We start from the raw sequence: 19,061 nt of genomic DNA on the forward strand, positions 1-19,061 counted from the left end.
AAAACATTGTCTGAACAGTCAGTTCTACTTCCAGAGAATTTGGACTTTTTAAACCTTATCTGAGATCAACTTCACTCTTTAAAGTGACCCCTGGGAAATGAGAAATGGAAGGTCTGAGCAAGGTTCACAGTCTTGCCCCCCTCCGCGGCCACCAGTGAGACTGTTGCATGGTGACACTGCCCACCTGCTCATTCACGGCCCTGATTGTCCCAAGGCCAGAATCACATTGTTCTGTCGGCACCATGGTATTGGAGGGGAGGGGAGATGGGGTGCCCCGGGCCCCACGTGGTGGGGGAACCTCAAATCCTGCCAATCAGCCAGGATTAGGGAGGCTCGGGGGAGGAGAGAGGTGACTTCATCTGCTAGTGCTTTCACAGCCCAAAGCCGGGGCACAACCTGCCGGGCCAGGAGTCACCAAGGTCACCCAGGAAGGTGGCCCTCCCTGCTTCCAAGGGCTTGCTATCTGTCTTCCTGTATCCACTAGCTTTGTTCAAGGAGGTTGTTTAAGGAGACAGGGTAGTGGTGGATAGGGTGTAGGGGCAGCCCAGAGAGTGAGGAGTGACCTTGGAGTCAGTAACAGGGAGACTGCCTGCCCCTCGGGGAGCCAGAGTTCCCGTCTTCCTGCCTGAGCATTGCAGCACCCACTTACACTGCAATTAAAGACAAGCCCCCTTCCTCAGGGTGCAGGCTGTCACAGATGTGGCCCTGGCTTCTCTGTCCAGCCTCATCAGAGTCGCTCTGGCCCCTGTCAGTCTGCACTCCAGCCCACCAAACGGCTTCCAGTTCCTTAAAACCAACGCCTCTAAACTCTCTCCAGCCTCAGGGCCTTTGCACACTCGTCCCCTCCCCCTCCAGGTGTCCGGGTGAGCATCACTTACTCAAAAATGCTTTTCCTGACCCCCATTTCAATCTAGACTAAACCTCACTGTGGTATTTACCACATCCCCTGTAGCAGTTATCACGCTTTGCAACTATTATGTTAACTTGCACATTTGCGTGGTACTTTGAGCTCTGCAAGGGCAGGGACTATATCCCAGCTCCGAGCAAGTGGCCAGCCCAGAGTAGACACTCTGTGAATTGTGACTGAAGAAATGAAGACGTAAGATTTGCACACAGGGAAGCAAGTCAGACGCCACAGAGGAATGTGGAGGGAGGCCACGGGCAGGGGCCACAGCTTCCAGGAGCGTCAGAAGGAAGGGACAGTGACAGGAGATTTCCTGTGGGGCTTAGGAAGCCCAAAGAGCAACGGAGGCTTGGTTCTAGAGGTGGAGTCTGTTTCTAGAACATTCCTCTGTTTGATCCATTTTGTGCTAAGGATGGGGTGGACGGTCCTGGCCTCACTCAAAAGTCAAGAACCCTGCCTGGAAGTCAGTTAAATAGTGAACACAGGAGAAGGTGCCCAAAGAGGCTGTGGTGGATGCTTCATTGTGCAGAACCTGGAGGTGGCTTCCCAGCAAGGGGCCCCCCGGGGACACGAGCTGATGTGTGTCCCCTCCCCGACGTCAGGACGGCATTCTGCTGGGAGCCGTTGGCGCCTATGACTGGAACGGAGCCGTGCTGAAGGAGACCAGTGGCGGGAAGGTCATTCCCCTCCGCGAGTCCTACCTGAAGGAATTTCCCGAGGAGCTCAAGAATCATGGCGCCTATCTAGGTAAGAGCCCGAGCTAAGTGTGGCGAATGGGCGCAGGCGAGGAGGGGCCCGGGGAACGTGCCCCCACGTGAAACAAGGACCTGTGTGTGAATATCCTGCGAATGTCCAGGCACAGGTCAGGGACCGCTGCCTCTTCAGCCTGGTATCCGCACCTGGCACCATGCCCGGCATGCAACGGGCTCTCCATAAACAGGTAGAATAAATGGTAAGCAAAGCACCTGTACCTGAAATGTGCCTCAGTCGATGCTTCTAGACACCAGGCCCACTGTTGGTGTGCCTTTAAAACCTTCCGCCTTGGCTAGGGTTTGGGCACGCTGAGCTGCCTCCCAAGGCAACATGCACGTGGAGGAGAAGTCCATGTTCGTTTTTATTGTTAACGGTCACCATCAAGGCAGAAGTCACTTCCCGTTAAGCACTTCGGAAGCAGACATTAAAGAGCAGCACGGGGCGCCTGGGTGGCTCAGTCAGTTAAGCATCCGACTCCTGATCTCAGCTCACGTCGCGATCTTGAGGTTCGCGGGATCGAGCCCTGCCTGGTCTCTGCACTGATAGTGCAGAGCCTGCTTGGGGTTCATTCTCTCCCTTTCTCTCTGCCCCTTCCCGCTCGTTCTCTCTCTCTCTGTCTCTCTCTCTCTCTGTCTCTGTCTCTGTCTCTCTCTGTCTCTCTCTCTCTCTCTCTCTCTCTGTCTCTCTCTCTCTCTGTCTCTCTCTCTCTCTGTCTCTCTCTCTCTCTGTCTCTCTCTCTCTCTCAATAACATTGGTGACCAGGGCCCAAGTGAGCAGGACCAGCACTGTGGGTGGTCGTGGACCAGTGGCTGGCACACTCCGGCCCCCACTGTGCACGTTCTGGGGCTGACACCGGGTCTCTGAGGCAGAAAAAGACTGAATAGACCAAGAAGGTTCAAGCAAAGGGGGGAGGTGTGGCAAGTGCTAGGCGGGGTCAGGACACAGGAAGTAGACCAGGCTGGAACAGAGGGGTGGAGCAGGAGGGGAAGGGGAAGGCAGGTTGGCGCAGGTTGCAGCAGGAAGCCTCGAACGCCAGGTTAAGGAGTTGGAGCCTTTTCGTGTTGGTAGTAGGGAGATAGTGAAGGTATCTGAGTGAGGGGCAGCGGGATGAATCCACCTCTTCCTGGCCCAGCATAACTGTCTTCCTCCTCCCAGGGGGCCCTAGTGGGGTAGAACCAGACCAAAAAACCCTCATGAGGCCCAACTATCTTGCCTTACCCACTGTCACAGCCCTTCTTCCTTCCTCCTCCCTCTGGGGCTCATCCATGAGGGCAGGGTCTGGGGTCTCTGGAAGATTCCTTCCTACATGCCCCAAGGGAGAGGGGAGGTTTGGAGGAAGGAGACGGGGAGACCAGGCTCTCTGCCTCCCTGCAAGGAAACTATACAGATTTCTGTCATCTTGTCAGGCCTTCTGGGAGGCCGGTCCAGCTTTCAGGATGGCCCTGCCTGCTGGCCAAAGAACCACATGGAAATGTAAGCTACAGCCAGCAGACTGTGGGAAGCAGGAAGTTCTCAATGCTGCTTGTTGCTTTGAGAGGCCCACGCCTGCCCCTAGGACATTAGGCCCCCAAGCCCTTCCCATGACTGCTGTGTCTCCTTCTGAGGAAGCCCAAAGCCCAGGGCTAATTGGGAGCATTTTCAGCTGCACCACTGAGGGCTCAGAAGACACCTCGGCCCCACTCTGCGAGGCTGATCCCACCCTACCCTCATATATTTATGGTTGTGTTAATACACAGCCAACACAGCCTATGCAACACTCTGGCTTCGCTGACCTTTCGAGCCCCATTTCCCAGAATACACCTTTAAGAGTCAAAAATACCGTGTCTGGAACCAGAGTAGCTCGCCCTACTGCACCTGTTCTCCCAGCCACTGAATCAACCCGTCTGCACATCCTGCAGCCGCTACACAAGCAACCAGCGGAACCATAGTGGTTGTGTTACCCACATATGCCCACGCACGTGCACACATGGCAGAAAGAGACATCCGTTTACCAGGAAGTAGCCCAGAACTGCTGACGAGGCATCTAAAAACCGGGATCCACTCTCAACCATCTGGCAGAAAGTGGGGCTCTAGGCTTTGCGTGCGTCCCCCGTGCTGGGTAGTGATAGGGCAAAGCCATCCTGAGGACACGGATTGGTGGCCTTTCCCAAAGAGCCCCTGGTTTCCATTTCTGCCTCTTTTACGTGGCGTATGTGTGGGACCGAGAGGAGGGGGCTCCATCCTTTGAGGCTGCAAAGCTCTGGGGCCACAAGAGTCGCTGGGACCCCACGTCGATGCCCAGTGGAGCGGCTTCTCCCACCTGGACAGCCAGTGCTGTAGTTCTCCAGACCACCCAGCAGCAGGTTGCAGTAGCGAGGACACTGGCAGGTCCCAGAGAGAAAGTTGGCGGAGATTGCAAATCAAAGCCTGCCCCATACGAGATGAAGCGCGGCCAGGGCTCATCACCTCCCTCCTCCCTGCTCTCTCTCACACGTCTCGGGGACACGGGTGAAGGGGCCGGGGGCACATGCACATTCCAGGTCAGCAGTGCCTTTTCGTAGCCCCACCTGGCTTCCTTGGCTTCCTCCAGCAGGGGGTGGGGCGCATGAGTTCTCCCCACCCTCCCTACCCCCCTCCTGAGCCCTGCCTCTTCCAGGCCTCCCCAGTGGTTCCTAGGAAATACCACCCCGCTGCTTCACATCTGCTCAGCCTGCCCTGAATGCACTCCCTCGGCTGGCCCTTCAGGCGCAGCCGAGGAGCTGGGGCAGAGACCAGCCTGTTTCCTCCCGTGGCAGGGTACACAGTCACGTCGGTCGTGTCCTCCAGGCAGGGGCGGGTGTACGTGGCAGGAGCACCCCGGTTCAACCACACGGGCAAAGCCATCCTGTTCACCATGCACAACAACCGGACTCTCACCATCCACCAGGCCCTGCGGGGTGAACAGGTAATGGAGGGGGAGGCTGGGGGCAGGGGCCGGGCGGGAGGGCATGTGGGCAAGGCTGGGCTGGGGGGGGCTCTGCTCTTCCTTCGCAGACATCCTTCCCGGTTGGGGGGTCACACACCTCCTTCATACCAGCCTTGGAGCTGGACTGTCTCATCCCCAGAAAGCCAGGCCGTGGTCCCTGCGACAGCAAGAACCCGGGAGAATCTGTTTGCCTCTTGTCTCTGGTGCCAGACCTCTGCCCCTGGCTGCCAGCTTCTCTCTGTTCACATCCAGAGTTCAGGGTTAGAGGCAGCACCTAGGCCCCCGGCTCGGACTGCCAGGGCCCCTAGGCATCCCAGGGGGGATGGTCACGTTCCTCACGCCCGCCTTCATGCTGCCAGAAGCGGGAGCAGCTGCAAACGCACCCACAGCGAGGCCCCGTGGGTCCACCAGGACGCCAGCTCTTTCCTGTTCCTGGAATGGGAACAGTGCAGAGTGGTACAGCCCCTGCCCTGCCTGGGCCGCGTGGGAACCAGACTGTGTCGCTAAGAGTCTCGTGTTGGGTGGTCACGAATGCCAACTGAAAAGCTATAAGAGTCACAGGTAGTGAAAGATCGGGAAACAGGGTTCTTCTGATCCAAGCCATGCCAACAGCCGAGGGGACCTGTGGTCCTGAGACGCCACATCCCTTTTCCAAGTTACATGGTGGATTCGAGGCTGGGTCGGGTTGAGAATCCAGGACTTTCTGCATGAAACTGCCTCCTGACCCCTGACAACCCCAAACCAGCCCCCCCACCCCCACCTGGCCACACTCAGCATCCACGGCACCCTGGGCCTGGGCTGGGCCTTAGCCAGGCCCTTCCCATCATTCCCAGCTCACCTTCGGCTCTGCGGAGCCCAGGAACAGCCCTGCCCCCTGCCCTTGGCCTGTCGCCATGAGGACAGGCTCCTCCCTGGGTCTAACCAAAGTCCCTCCAGGTGCAGGAAGCCATCATTCTCTTTCCCCTTCCCGTCTCAAGGGCACTGGCAGACCTGGGGCACTGCTCTGTCCCCCAGCCTCCAGCGTGCCTGCCCACACTCTGCCCAGGGCTGGCTCTTCGGGAATCCAAGGCTAGACCTTGAGAGCTGGAGGGAATTTGCTGATGAATTTATGACATTTTTACTGCCTGGTTCCGCCTCCAACATCCGAACGAGAAACCGCAGTGCTGAAGGCAGCTAAATTAAGTGGATTCCAAATCACCGTGACCCACATAGCTGAGGCCACATATTTAGACAAATGCCTCCCCCCACTCCTCCCTTATTTGCTCTCTGTCTGCCTCTTAATTATTTTAGGTAGGGATAGCTCTTCCCTCCCCCCCCCTGTGTTTAGAATTTCCCTTTTCCCCTCTTCCGTATTTTCTATCTTTCTCCTCAGTTAAAAGCTTTTAATGCCGGACGATGGATTTCTCCTGAAAGCACCCTACGCCAGGAGGCGGCTGGGGGAGGGAGTATCACGGGCTCCGGTGTCAGACCGGAGTTTCAACCCAGTTTGGCTGTAGCCAGCCATCTGACCTTGGGCAAGTGACTCAAATTCACTGAGCTTCAGTTTGTTCCCTTTGAAATGAGGACAGTGATCTCTCCTAAGGTAGCATGAGGCTCATACGAGCTAACCTGAGGCTGTAAAGCGTGTCACACAGGCCTGTCCCTGGGAGGGACTCCTTCGTCCTTCCTAAGTGACCCGCTGGTCCAATAAACATTTATTATATTTGTTATGTTATTGTCTATGCCCAGGCCTGGAGGAGACACAGCAGGGACAGGGTGCCCACTCTTGGGTGGGGGCGGGGGTGGAGAACAGGTGCTAGTGTGGGGCTGGGGGTGATTGCAGAGGGGCACCCCTTGCAGGCAGTGGAAAGGGAAATGGCAGGGCAGGCCAGGGCCAGCTTCTAACAGGAAGTGACCTGAGGGTGGTGACATTGTCCGGAAGGGAGAAGGGGAGAGCGGGGCAGACAAGAGAAAAGTATGTGCAGAGGGAAGCCTGGAACCCAGCCAGGGCCCGGGGCTTTGGGAGAAATCACTGGGAATGTCAGGAGCGAGTGTGGGAACTTGGAGGTGCAGGGCGGGGAGGGGGTGTAGGCAGAGGCCAGGGAGGGAGGGAGGCAGGTCCAAGAGGGTCACACTGAAGAACTTGGACTTCCCCCTGCACCCCTCCGAAAGCAAAGGAGTGGTGTGGTCAGCTGCTAGAAGCCACTCTGGCTGCCCGCAGGGGTGAACTGGAGGGTGAGGCAGGGGGTCCTTCGGCAGAGATGCCTCTCCTGGGGGAAGAAACCGCAGAGGAGGGAAGGAGACAGACTCAGGACGTGTTTGGCACACTCCAGGCAGGGCTTGCTGGGAACCTGCGGGTGGGAGAGGTGGCGGTGGAGCCGGGGAGGACCCTCAGCTTTCTGACTTGAATAGGTGAGTGGCCCCCTCGTTGAAGTGGGGGGGGGGCACGGCCCCCAAGGTGGGAGAGGAACACAGAGTGCTCAAATGCTAAAAAGAAAACATAATCTCCCGTCCAAGGTGCTATTCCCAGGATATTTGTAACATTAAAAATCGAAACGAGCCTCGGGGCGCCTGGGTGGCTCAGTGGGTTCAGTGCCCACCTCTTGGTTTCGGCTCAGGTCGTGATCTCCATGGTTCCTGGGATCCAAAGCGTCCAGCTTTGCGCTCATAGCACAGAGCCTGCTTGGGATTCTCTCTCTCTCTCTCTCTCTCTCTCTCTCTCTCTCTCTTTTCCCCTCCCCTGCTCTCTCTCTCTCTCTCTCAAAATATAAACTAAAAAAAAAAAAATTGAAATGAGCCACGTGTCCAACAAGAGGATTGATTATACACGTGGCACATGCATAATTTGGAATATTATAAAACCACCAATGATCATGTTGTAGGAAAAAATATAACACGTCATGGAGAAAGTGCTCATGACCCATTGCTTTATTCAAAAATCATATATAAGCTCTATATATAGTATGATCCCAGACTGTGAAAATAAAGTCATACACACACACACACACGCACACAAACAAGCCACACACTCTAGACAAAACAGACTCGGTGAAAATACACTAAAATCTTATAACATGGGACGTATAGTTGGATGTTTGGACAACGGGTCACTTTTATTTTCTTCTTCATACCTTTTTCTAATTTTGCTCATTTTTTGCCATGATATGTACTGCTTACAAACAGAATAAATGGCAATCCATAAAATTCACTAATGGGAAGAAAGAAGAGGTGGAGGGGGTGGGATGACAGAGGGAGACAAGAGGGTTGGGGCGCCTGGGTGGCTAAGTTAGTTATGTGTCAGGCTCTTGATTTTGGCTCAGGTCATGATCTCAGTTCACGGGATGGAGTCCCGAGTCTGGCTCTGTGCTGATACTGTGGAGCCTGCTTGGGATTCTCTCTCTCTCTGTCTCTCTCTCTCTCTCTGCCCCTCCTCACTCTCTCTCTCTCTCTCAAAATAAATAAACTTAAAAAAAAAAAAAAAAAAAAAAGGAGGAGAGGCGCCTGGGTGGCTCAGACAGTTAAGCATCTGACTCTTGATTTCGACTCAGGTCATGATCTCTCCGTTCATGAAATTGAGCCCCAAGTGGGGCTCAGTGCCAACAGCTTGAAGCCTGCTTGGGATTCTCTCTCTCCCTCTCTCTCTCTCTGCCCCTCCCCTGCTCATTCTCTCTCTCTCTCTCTCTCTCTCTTTATCTCTCAAAATAAATAAATAAACATTTAAAAAAAAAAAGGGGAGGAAAGAGGGAAAGATGGGACCAAGTGAAAATAGGTGAGTCCACTCCACGGGAGGGGAGAGGGGGGTGAGAAGGGAGGACCCTTTGTCTTTGTTCACCCAAGTTCCAAGTGGAAGGGCGTCCTCGGCTCCCTATGCAGCCCAGCGCACTGCCCTCTCCCACCCCTGTGCTGCAGATAGGCTCCTACTACGGGAGCGAGATCACCTCTGTGGACATCGACGGCGATGGGGTGACTGATGTCCTGCTGGTGGGCGCCCCCATGTACTTCAGCGAGGGCCGAGAGCGGGGCCGGGTGTACGTCTACACCCTGAGACAGGTACTACTGCGGGGGGGGGGGGGTACTTCAGCGAGGGCCGAGAGCGGGGCCGGGTGTACGTCTACACCCTGAGACAGGTACTACTGCGGGGGGGGGGGGGGGGGGGGGGGGCGGAGCCCTCTGAGGCACCTGGCCCCGCCCTGCCTTCACTGGGTGCACCCCCAGAGGCCAGTGCCCACCCGCTGAGCCAGGCCGGGGAGAGCAGGAATTCTGGGGAACATGGGCTGGAGACAAGGTGCTGCAGGCCAGAGGGGACCATGACCCTGAGGGTCCTTGCCACATCCCCCTGAGCCCGAGCCTTTTTCCACCCCTGGTTTCGCAGAACCGGTTTGTTTATAACGGAACACTGAAGGATTCCCACGGCTACCAGAATGCCCGATTCGGGTCCTCCATCGCCTCGGTTCGGGACCTCAATCAGGATTCCTACAACGACGTGGTGGTGGGAGCCCCTCTGGAGGACAACCACGGAGGAGCCGTCTACATCTTCCACGGCTTCCGAGCCAGCCTCCTAAAGACGCCGAAGCAGGTGCCGCTCCCCGTCCACAGCTGGAGCTGGACCAGGAGTCCTGGCCGCTCCTGCTGGAGCATCCGGTTCAGGAGCCTCTTCTGTGCCCTCCTGCAGGAAAGGACCCCAGTCTGGCCTATAGCTCTAGTTGCCTCAAGTCGGGATTTTGAAACGGGTGCATTTGTCTTCTGGACCTTCCTATCACCCCTGTGGGCACCCTCTCCCTGCGTAGCTTTATCTCCCCCTGCAACAACAAAACCCCAGGGACCCTAACCTCACTCCCCATCCCCCCCACCACACACACACACGCAGGCAGTTGACAGAGAGTGGAGAATTCCCACGTGGGCTTGCTCTTCTCTGGAAATGCCACATGCTGGAAACCTTGCCCGCCTCAAGAGGGACCCATCTCGGGTCCCATGCCCTCAGGGTCCTCACTTTTGCCTACGTATTTTCTTAGTAAGGTAGTCTAACACACCATGGTCAAGGAGGCCGCTGGGTTACCTGCCAGGGAACATGTATTTACAGTTAATGGGGAACCCTTTTAAGACTCGAGATCTTAATCCAAAAGAATGACTTGACGTTAGGTGCCGTGGCAGACAGACCAGGAGCGGGGTCTGTTTGGGCTTTGGGCCGGAAGCTTCCTGATGGTTCCAAAAGGGCTCTCTCCAATGCTCCAGATTGTAGTTTCCCCGAAGGTTGTCCTGTCCTGCCCTGTGTGAACAGTGCCCATGCCTGGCTTTCTCTTCCTACTTCCTGCAGAGAATTGCCGCCTCCGACTTGGTTCCCGGCCTCCAGTATTTTGGCTGCAGCATCCACGGACAACTGGACCTCAACGAGGATGGGCTGGTGGACCTGGCGGTGGGCGCCCTTGGCAATGCTGTGATTTTGTGGTGGGTTCGCTGAGGGTCAGGATGAACACCGGGGTTTGGTGGGGGGTGAAGGGGAAGGGGCCTGTTGTTTTTATTTATTTCAGGGAGAGAGAGAGCAGGGAAGAGGGGCAAAGAGAGAGAGAGAGAATCTGAAGCGGGATCCACACTGAGGGCAGAGCCATCTTCCCACGACCCTGAGATCAGGGTCCCACCAAGAGTCAGATGCTGAACCGGCTGAGCCACCCAGGTGCCCAGACAGCGGGTTTTAAAAATATTCTTCAGGACCTTTGTCCCTTTGTCTTCAATCATTGTCAGCCAAACTCACCCTCTTAATCCTCATGTTCTTAATCCTCTCGTGATTACAAATTTCCTTTCTGTGGAATCACTGTAAGCTGTCTTAAAGTCCAAATCCCTCTTCCCACAGAGTTCTAAGATTATAGTGTCCAAAAGCCCCTCTTAGAATTTGTCCTAAAAGTTCTGGCTGTTTGGGCTCTTCTTCCACTTCAGCTTTTCAAGCTACTTAAAGGACAGGCTGAAGATATTCTTATCAGCTGGAAGGATCTCCCTTCTCCCCTAGTGTGAAAGAATCTTTACGTAATACAGATTTCTTTCCTCCAAACCCCTTGGGACTTCTTCTTTCCTTTTTGAGGGTCTCATTTCTGCACCAGTGCATCAGATATTTGCCACCCATCTGCACTCAGGACCTTTCTTTCTTTCTTTCTTTCTTTCTTTCTTTCTTTCTTTCTTTCTTTCTTTCTTTCTTTTTTCAGGGCCTCTCTTTAGCAATGGTCTACAGCTTTAAAAAAAAAAAAAAAAAGCAGCTTTCTAAAACTCCATATATTTTGCCATGTGATGTGTTGGCAATTTTTGAGCCAGAAAAGGCTTAATTTTTCATGTATGTTGATGAGCTATTTTTCATTATAAATCCAATAACTTAAAGAAAAATTATAAAATAAAGAAAGAACTCACTCAGGGCTTTATCCACTTCACATTACCGCTGTTAGCATTTTGGCATATTTCCAACCCATCTTTTTCCACCTGCGTGTAATTTTATACGAACACAGACCCATTTTTCATACAACTTAAAAAAGGCATGAAACAGAGGTATCCTAACGACTCCCCGGGGAGAATAAAGGAGTGGACACACTCTCAGTCGCCAAGAATATTATGGCCTGGTTGGGAGATGTCTTAGCCTGGGTTCCCTAGAAAACAGAGCCCCAGACTAGAGGTCATGCTAATGCTTTGGGAAGGGCCTCGTCCCAGAGGCAGAGGTGACAGTCAAGGATGCTGAAGCAGAAAAGGGGAGCAGGTGCGAGTGGGGCCTCACTTGCTCACTGGATCTCCAGCGAGGTGGGACACATCTCTGCTTCTTGCAACAGACCATTGTAGGGGAGGAGGGAGAGCAGTGTATCTGGGGGATCCTCGTATCCCCCCATCCTCCATGGCCAGAGCATTCACTGCCCCACACCTCTAGGCCATCTAAAGGCAGCGCTGGGGGTGCCGTGCACCGGGGCCACGGCCTCTCTCTGCAGGTCCCCTTCGCATATTGGGGCTCGTGGATCTCTGGGGGTGACAGCAAGAGCGGCTTGGGCGGTAAAGGTTCAGTGTATTGGTTCCGGGTGAGCAAGACCCAGGGTAGGCAGTAGACATGGCCTAGCAGGTCAGTAAACCAAGTCCTTTGCAGGAAACAAGACACATGCACACACACCCCAAGAGAATCAGTCTACAGAAAGGACCCATGCAAGCTCCAACTTTTGAGGTCTAAACCTAAGTGCTACCTCAGCAGTGGTACAATTGTGGGTCCGGGCCTTCTGGGAAGACTCTGGGATCCAACCCCGTGGATCTCAAACTGCCCCGTTAGGATCGACTGGGAGCTTCTCTCTCTCTCTCTCTCTCTCTCTCTCTTTTTAATTCGCATATAGGCGACACACACATTATATTAGTTTCGGGTGTGCGACATAGTGACTCGACAAGTTTATACATTATGCTGTGCTCACCACAAGTACAGCCTGTCACCGTACCTATTGTAATATCATTGACTGTATTCTTTATGTGGCGCCTTTCACCCCCATGACGTATACATTCCGCAACCAGTAGCCTGTACCGCCCTCTCCCCTTCCCCCCTTCTGCCCAACTCCCCTCCCCTCTGACAACCTTCAGTTTGCTCCCTGTATTTTTAGGTCTAGTGCTGCTCTTTGTTGGTCTATTCGTTTGTTTCGCTTTTTAGATTCCGCATATAAGTGAAGGCACACGGTGTTTGTCTTCGCCTGACTTATTTCCCTTCACATCATGCCCTCTAGACCCAACCGTGTTGTCACAAACCGGGAGTTTTTCAAACTCTCACAGGCCGGGCTCTACGCAGGCCACGTAAAGCAGAACGTCTAGGGAAGGGGCCCAGGCAAGCGGTAAACTTTCAAGATTCCCCAGGTATCTGTTTCCAACGGGCAGCCAAGTTTGGGAACCGCTAACGTAAGCTATTGTGTTTACACAGCACTCTACACTTTACACAAAGGGCCCCTCTCACTTACCTCCTTTGGCTCTCACATTCCCCTCAGAGAGATCATGTGACCTGCCCGAGGTCCATGAGGAACCGTGGAGCCAAGACCCAAACCCCCCTCTCCACGGCACAGCGCAGGAGAGGCACAATTCCTTAGGCTAAGAGCGGGGCATTAGCACAGAATATCACTCTACACTTCCTCCTTGTTATAGAAACGCGTGCTTTGGAGAGGCAGTGTACTTCGTTCTCTGATTATGTTTTCCTTAGACCAATATAAGAATACATTTGCATTTCCATGCCTGCTTGGATAGGGTCGTGTCGGGTGGATCGATGGGAAATCTCTCCAACAGCGAATGGTTCTCCACTCTGGCCACACATTGCCACCACCTGGAAGCGTTAACACCTTGCTCTTCAGAGCTTGGGCCTGGGCCAACAGCAACAGCTTCAGCCGAGGGCTTACTGGAAATACAGAATTGGTCCCCACTTATTGGGTGAGGATCTGCATTTTAAAGATCCCCTGGAGATGTGCGAGCATATTAAAATTCGAGAGGCACTGCTTTCAGACAGGTCGATGCCAATCCTGATTTGATTTGATCTGGAGGACAAACTGGGCATCAGGGTTTTTTACAACTCTCCAGATTATTCCAATGGCTGTCCAGGGATGGGATGAGGAGGCAGGAGGCAGTCAGTGTGGTCTGCAGCAAATACAGCCCCTGGGAAATGTTGAAGGGCTGCCTCCAGGGGCTATGTGGCTGCCCTCCACCCACCCGTCCCTGTTTTGCCCAAAACCTTAACTTCCGGGGCCCCTCTCCGCCCTCCTCCAAGATTTTCCAGATCCCATTTCCATCCGCTTCCCACCGCCTCCGTCCCCCGCTCTGCTGGGCCCCCGCAGCAGCCACACTCCCCACCCTCCAGCTACTCCTTCTTCTGCTCCAGGTCCCGTCCTGTGGTTCAGATCAACGCCAGCCTGCACTTTGAGCCGTCCAAGATCAACATCTTCCACAGGGATTGCAAACGCAGCGGCAGGGACGCCACCTGCCTGGCCGCCTTCCTCTGCTTCACGCCCGTGTTCCTGGCACCCCATTTCAAAACGGACACAGTCGGTAAACCAGGCCTCTCCCCGCTCCCCCCAACCCCAATCTCCACCACCACCACCCACCCCCCCACCTCCCGTAGACTTTGGGACTGCTCTGTTTCAAAACCAGGGCTTTCACTGAAATAGGTTTTAAGGGCCAGTTCACAACTGGAGCCACCTTGATGACTGCATTTGATGATCTAATTCCAAGAAGCAAGGGGATGGCAGTGAGCAGCAGTGACCAGCAAGGGAGGGGCCAGAGGCAGAAGGAAAGAGTTGGGATGCAAAGTTGGGACGAGAACAGGGAACTGGGACAGCCAGGATGCAGAGGAAGAGTCAGACCCAGGAGGGGAAGCAGGAAATGAGAGGGTCAGACAGATGAAACCCCCAGTGGGAGTGGTCACTGCTCAGAGTGGGTGTCGGTCTAGGGCAGGGCAGTTTCCCTCTGAGCCAGGCGCCTACTCACGGCAGCCCTGGACCCAGGCAGCCCCAGGAAGTGACAGCTGCAGGTTCTGGGACCAGACTGCAGGAAACCGAGATTTCTGAAAGCTTCTCAGCCAGGGAGCAGGGCTCACCAGAAGGATGGGGGGTGGGGGGGGGGGGGGGGAGAGGTAAAGGCGAGCCTGGGTGGCTGTGCGCTTCTTTCAACTTCTATTTATAAAAAGAGGAAGGTGCAAGAATTGGTGCACCCAGAGGGCTGGCTGGGGTACAGGGGACAAGATGAGGCTTTTCCTGGATTTGGCAAAAGATCAGCCCAGTTACAGGGAAGGAGGCTGCAGGCCTTCAACCCCAGAGCAGTGTCTTAGGTTGGAGCAGCTAGTGGGAAGGGCTCGCGGGGTGGGAACTGCGGCCTGTGGAGGCTCTGACCCACGCCTGACGGGACCTGGGAAGGTGAAGGGAGAGGCGGGGACGTCCGGCGCTCCAGGAGGGGCTCAGACGAGGGCATCGCCCTGGCCGCTCGTTCTGTCTCCTCTTCCACCACGTTGATTTCTCCTACATCTCTGTCTCTTTCTCTTTCCCTTCATTGCCAGCCCCATCTGCCCCTCCTTTTTCTCCTTTCTCACTCTGTGCACCCGAGTTTCCCACCCACACTAGGGCCTGGTGAGAAGAGAAGAGCAGCTCTTCCCCGGCCAGCCTGGAGGGCTTCCTGGAGGAGGCTGGCTTTCAGGAGGCTCTCTTAAAAGACAGGCAGAGCCTTGAGTGGAAATGTGGCTCCGCCTTCACGGTCTTGCCCTCCCCCTCCTCCAGGCATCAGATACAACGCCACCATGGATGAGAGGCGGTACACGCCGCGGGCCCACCTGGATGAGGGCGGGGACCGATACACCAACCGAGCTGTCCTGCTCTCCTCCAGCCAGCAGCACTGTGAGCAGATCAACTTCCATGTCCTGGTGAGCCTGACGCCCAGTAGCCCCACCAGCAGAGACCAAGGTCAAACAGGGAGGGGACACAGCTGGATGAGGTGCTGCCATGGGAGAGGCAGAGAGCTCAGCTGGGGCCTCAGGAGGCCCAGCTGGGGTATACTGTCCCAGACCTTGCCCGCCCCCCATATTCATGCCCTACTGGGACACACTTTCTACCACTTCTGGTACCCACCTCCAAAATCCCTTCTTCCCCAGCCCTGTGATGTCTGCCGTTTCCTTAGCAGAAGGTGAAATCTGGGCTCGGTGAGGGCTCACAGAGGGTGCGGGGGCCATGGCCAGAGGGAATGGAAGCAGGCATTGGCTAAAGATGAGGACCAGGTAGGACAGGCTCATAGCGGGGACGAGCAGGGAGGAGGAGGCGAGAGCAGCCAGCCTGGCAGAGAGGGGGAACCAGCAGTGGCCTGGTGCCTGATTTCACGGATGAGGAGGAGGATAGGAGGTCTGCCTCATCCAGAAACTCCAAATGCGCAGGCCACTGGTCCAGCCTTAAGATGCAAGCAGGGGGCACTAAGAGCCCACCCGACCCCCGTGGTCCAAAGGCCAGAAGTCGGAAAAGTACGCAGATATGGGAGGTCCTTGCGTCCGTTAATATGTGGCCCCCCCTCTGAGGTGTTTGTTGTCCTGGTTCTCAAAGCATGGGCCCCCGGACCAGCCGCATCCCCATCACATGGGAACCTGTTAGCAATGCATGTTTCCAAGCCCCACGCCAGACCCGCCAGCATCAGCAACTAGGGGTTGGGCTCAGCACTCAGGGTTTTGCTGCCCCCTCCCTCCCCACCCCCGGGGATGCAAAACCTCCAGTTTGAGAGTCACTGCCCTGATACAAAGAAGCCACTCGTGTCAGGATCTGGGTTCCACATGGGAGATTTTGTAGGCATCTCTAAGCATCCCCTTCTTTACCAACCATACCCGGACCCCCACTGGAAGAGCCTCTGTTTTGTCCACACATTTGTTTGTTCATCGATTCAACGCATTCGTGAAGCCCTGTGCCAAGTGCTTCTGAAGGAGGGAGATCAGCACACAGAGGCAGTTCGAATGCCATATAAGGAGCCAGCTAGAGTAAGGGCTCTGTACAGGGTGTGCACATGGGGTGGTGGGCCCAGCCTGGCTCCCTAGAGGCCGAGGCGCTGGGTGGGGGTAGGCGGGGGAGGTGCCCAGCCTTGAAGGCCGAGCGGGAGCTTTTGCTGAACCTCCATCCATCCAGCACACCCCCTCATCCCGGACTCACCCTGAGGCCGACAGGGAAGCAGCCCTCCTGTGTTAGGAAAGTGGACATTTTCTCTCAGCGTCCTGGCCCAGAAATGGGCACCCCACGCCTCCTCACATCTCCCTCATCTCCTCCCACACAGGACACTGCTGACTATGTGAAGCCGGTGGCCTTCTCGGTCGAGTACTCCCTGGAGGACCCGGACCACGGCCCCATGCTGGACGACGGCTGGCCCACCACCCTCCGTGTCTCGGTACATCCCGGCACGTGGGGCACACAGCCCTGGCCGTCAGCAACCCCCCCCCCCAACACCCGACCTCCTCCCCAAAGCCCAGATCCTGAGTGCGCTGGTACAAAGGTGTTCTTCCCCTCTTGCACCCTCCTGTCTCCTGCCCTGCAAACCCGCAACAGGACTCCATCCCTCCTCCCTTGTGACCCGGGCTGAACGTGTTGTAGGGGAGGGCCAGGCCTCTCCTGGTGGAGGGTCCCCTGTATCCGCAGCACAGGGTGAGCTCTGAACAGGTCCCAGAGAATCACAGAACCAGAAGGGACCTTAGGTCTCAATCGCCCACCTCCCTCATTTACAGGTGAGGGCACTGGAGGCCAGAATAGGTGATTCAACCACCTAGAAGGTTCTAGCAGCTGTGCTCCAGCCCCCTCAATCACACTCCCTAACCCCTGGCTCCAGAGGCATCAGAACGTTCTGGTATTGAACACTCACATGCCCCCCACACCTCCAACTCCCACCGAAATCCCCCTCAAAGAAAAGGTCACAGTTTAATTCTGTCTGAGCTGTGCTGGGAGAGCAGGCAAAATCTATAACACGTAACATCTAATTCCTGAGCCTTAAGGATTCGGGAAACAACTTTCACATTCGCCACAACTCTCTGAAGACCATGGCCTCTGAAGGCCAGTCTCTGAGCAGTGTCTCTGAGAATTTCATAGTTTTATAGACTCCCGCCGGCAAACAACAACTTCAGAATCACTCACATTCTTACTTGTATTTCTCCAACATAAAAGGATCGGGTGGCCGACAGCAATGCTTCTGAAAGCCCCTCTCTGCTCCCATTCACCCCTTCCTTGCGTTCAGCTCCTCCCCTTTGCCTTCCCAGACCTCCCAGACTCCACCACCCAGACCTCAACCCTCACACCTTCCCTCCTTTCTCCTGATTCTGCATCACAGACGTATAAGAGAGGTTATGTTACCCAGTTCGAGAAGGGGGGAATGGCCTGGCAAGCTAGAGTCCTCATCAGTGAGCCAGGAGAGGAGCAGAGGTGACACGCTGAGTCATTTAAGGTTTTTCCTCGTCGCAGTAATTACAGAGCCGCTACGGCAAACGAATGAGAACCTGCCACTCGTTCTCCACGCATGTGGAAGCCCACAATGCAGACTGACGGGCAGGGCACACTCTCTGCCCGGCTCATGATATCCATGCAAGGTGGCAGTAAGCGTTGTAGGCCGGGGGGGTGAGCTCAGAGGCAGTGCGATGGAGTAATCACGTGACAGGGCAGGGAGACTTCCTGGAGGGGGTGACTGTCGGCTGGACCTTAAAGAATAGACCAGACTCAGCTATGCAGAAATGCGAAGAGTGGGCTTTTGTTCCAAGAGAGCTGACAGTATATCCAAGACATGGAAGTGGGAAAAAGCAGGCTGGGGGCGCCTGGGTGGCTCAGTCGGTTACGCGTCCACCTTCGCCTCAGGTCAGGATCTCGCGGTTCGTGAGTTCGAGCCCCGCGTCGGGCTCTGTGCTGTGCTGTGTGTCGGGCTCCAGCTCGGAGCCTGGAGCCTGCTTCTGATTGTGTCTCCACCTCTGCCCCTCCTGCACTCACTCACTGTCTCTCTCTCTCTCTCTCTCTCAAATGCAGATAAACATTTAAAAAGTGTCAAGGAGAAATAGGTCTGAAAAAGACAATCTGGGTCATATTATCGAGGGCTTTGAGTAGCGGCTAAATTGCTAAAAATCTTGTTAATCTGGATTTCTAGTGCCCAGTCTCTAGCAAAGGAGACATACTCCGCCCGTCGCTCTTCTACAGATTCTTACTTAGCGTCTGTTCCACGCCACGGCAGCTCGCCTCCTGGGGCAATGAGCTGTTCCACGTAATTGAGTGTAGCGTTTGCTTATCGCATTAATTATTCCTTTTAATCAACCGGATGGAAATGCTTCTGAAGGTTATAATATAGTTTTCACACTTTTTACGCAGTCTGCCAGGCGGGGGGAGCGTCTCGTCGGAGACTTGACGTCACCGAGGGGCATGTGGGTGCCAGCTTACAGCGAAGCCCCCGGGGGCCGCTGTAAGAGTCCTCAGACTCAGTGTTTTACGCTCTGTCCCTTCACTGCGTGGCCTCACCCTGCCCCCTGTCACATGGCTGTGCTGCCTTTTCTGCTGGCTGCTGCGTGCCTGCTTCTCACTGTAAGTGTGTGCCATTTGACGGCCAACCCGAGGGCTGTGCTTGACAGAAACGCGTCCACGGACGCGCGTGTGGATCTGAGTGAGGCGGCTAAGGAGCTCACCTGTGAGAAAAGCTCATGGGTTTCGGATACCGTGTGGCCTTTGTGACACCTGTTTCCCCTCCCCTTTTTCGGGCCGTGTCCTTGGTAGGGACAGTCGCACTCCTCAGCTGGAAGGACCACGGGCGTGTCAAACTCAACGTGCCCCAGAACTGAACTCAGCCTACCCCGCCACATATAAATGAGCGGTGCGGCCATCCTCCCACACACGGACAAAGGGACTCCGCCAACGTCCTGGGCCCTTCGCCTCCTTAGCTCTGATGAACTCCAGGTCCTAGGGACCCCACCTCTGGCGGCCCTCACCCGTTGTCTCCTCTCCATATCCAGATGTTGGATGCCTCCAA

At 55.3% G+C, this 19,061-nt stretch overlaps 1 protein-coding gene across 1 annotated transcript in view; it reads left to right on the plus strand.

Annotated features, from left to right (window-relative positions):
* The window catches only part of ITGA11 (integrin subunit alpha 11), a 90,436-nt gene that overhangs the window by 53,909 nt on the left and 17,466 nt on the right, over window positions 1–19,061 (plus strand). Inside the window, exons 10-17 of the mRNA XM_042941572.1 lie at window positions 1,507–1,651; window positions 4,432–4,580; window positions 8,490–8,630; window positions 8,953–9,156; window positions 9,895–10,025; window positions 13,438–13,604; window positions 14,825–14,967; window positions 16,350–16,460. Of these exons, the coding sequence (XP_042797506.1) occupies window positions 1,507–1,651; window positions 4,432–4,580; window positions 8,490–8,630; window positions 8,953–9,156; window positions 9,895–10,025; window positions 13,438–13,604; window positions 14,825–14,967; window positions 16,350–16,460 (1,191 nt within the window). The remainder of the gene's footprint in view (window positions 1–1,506; window positions 1,652–4,431; window positions 4,581–8,489; window positions 8,631–8,952; window positions 9,157–9,894; window positions 10,026–13,437; window positions 13,605–14,824; window positions 14,968–16,349; window positions 16,461–19,061) is intronic.

The sequence above is a fragment of the Panthera leo genome, chromosome B3 (genome assembly GCF_018350215.1).
Source record: "Panthera leo isolate Ple1 chromosome B3, P.leo_Ple1_pat1.1, whole genome shotgun sequence".
Taxonomy (NCBI): Eukaryota; Metazoa; Chordata; class Mammalia; order Carnivora; family Felidae; genus Panthera; species Panthera leo.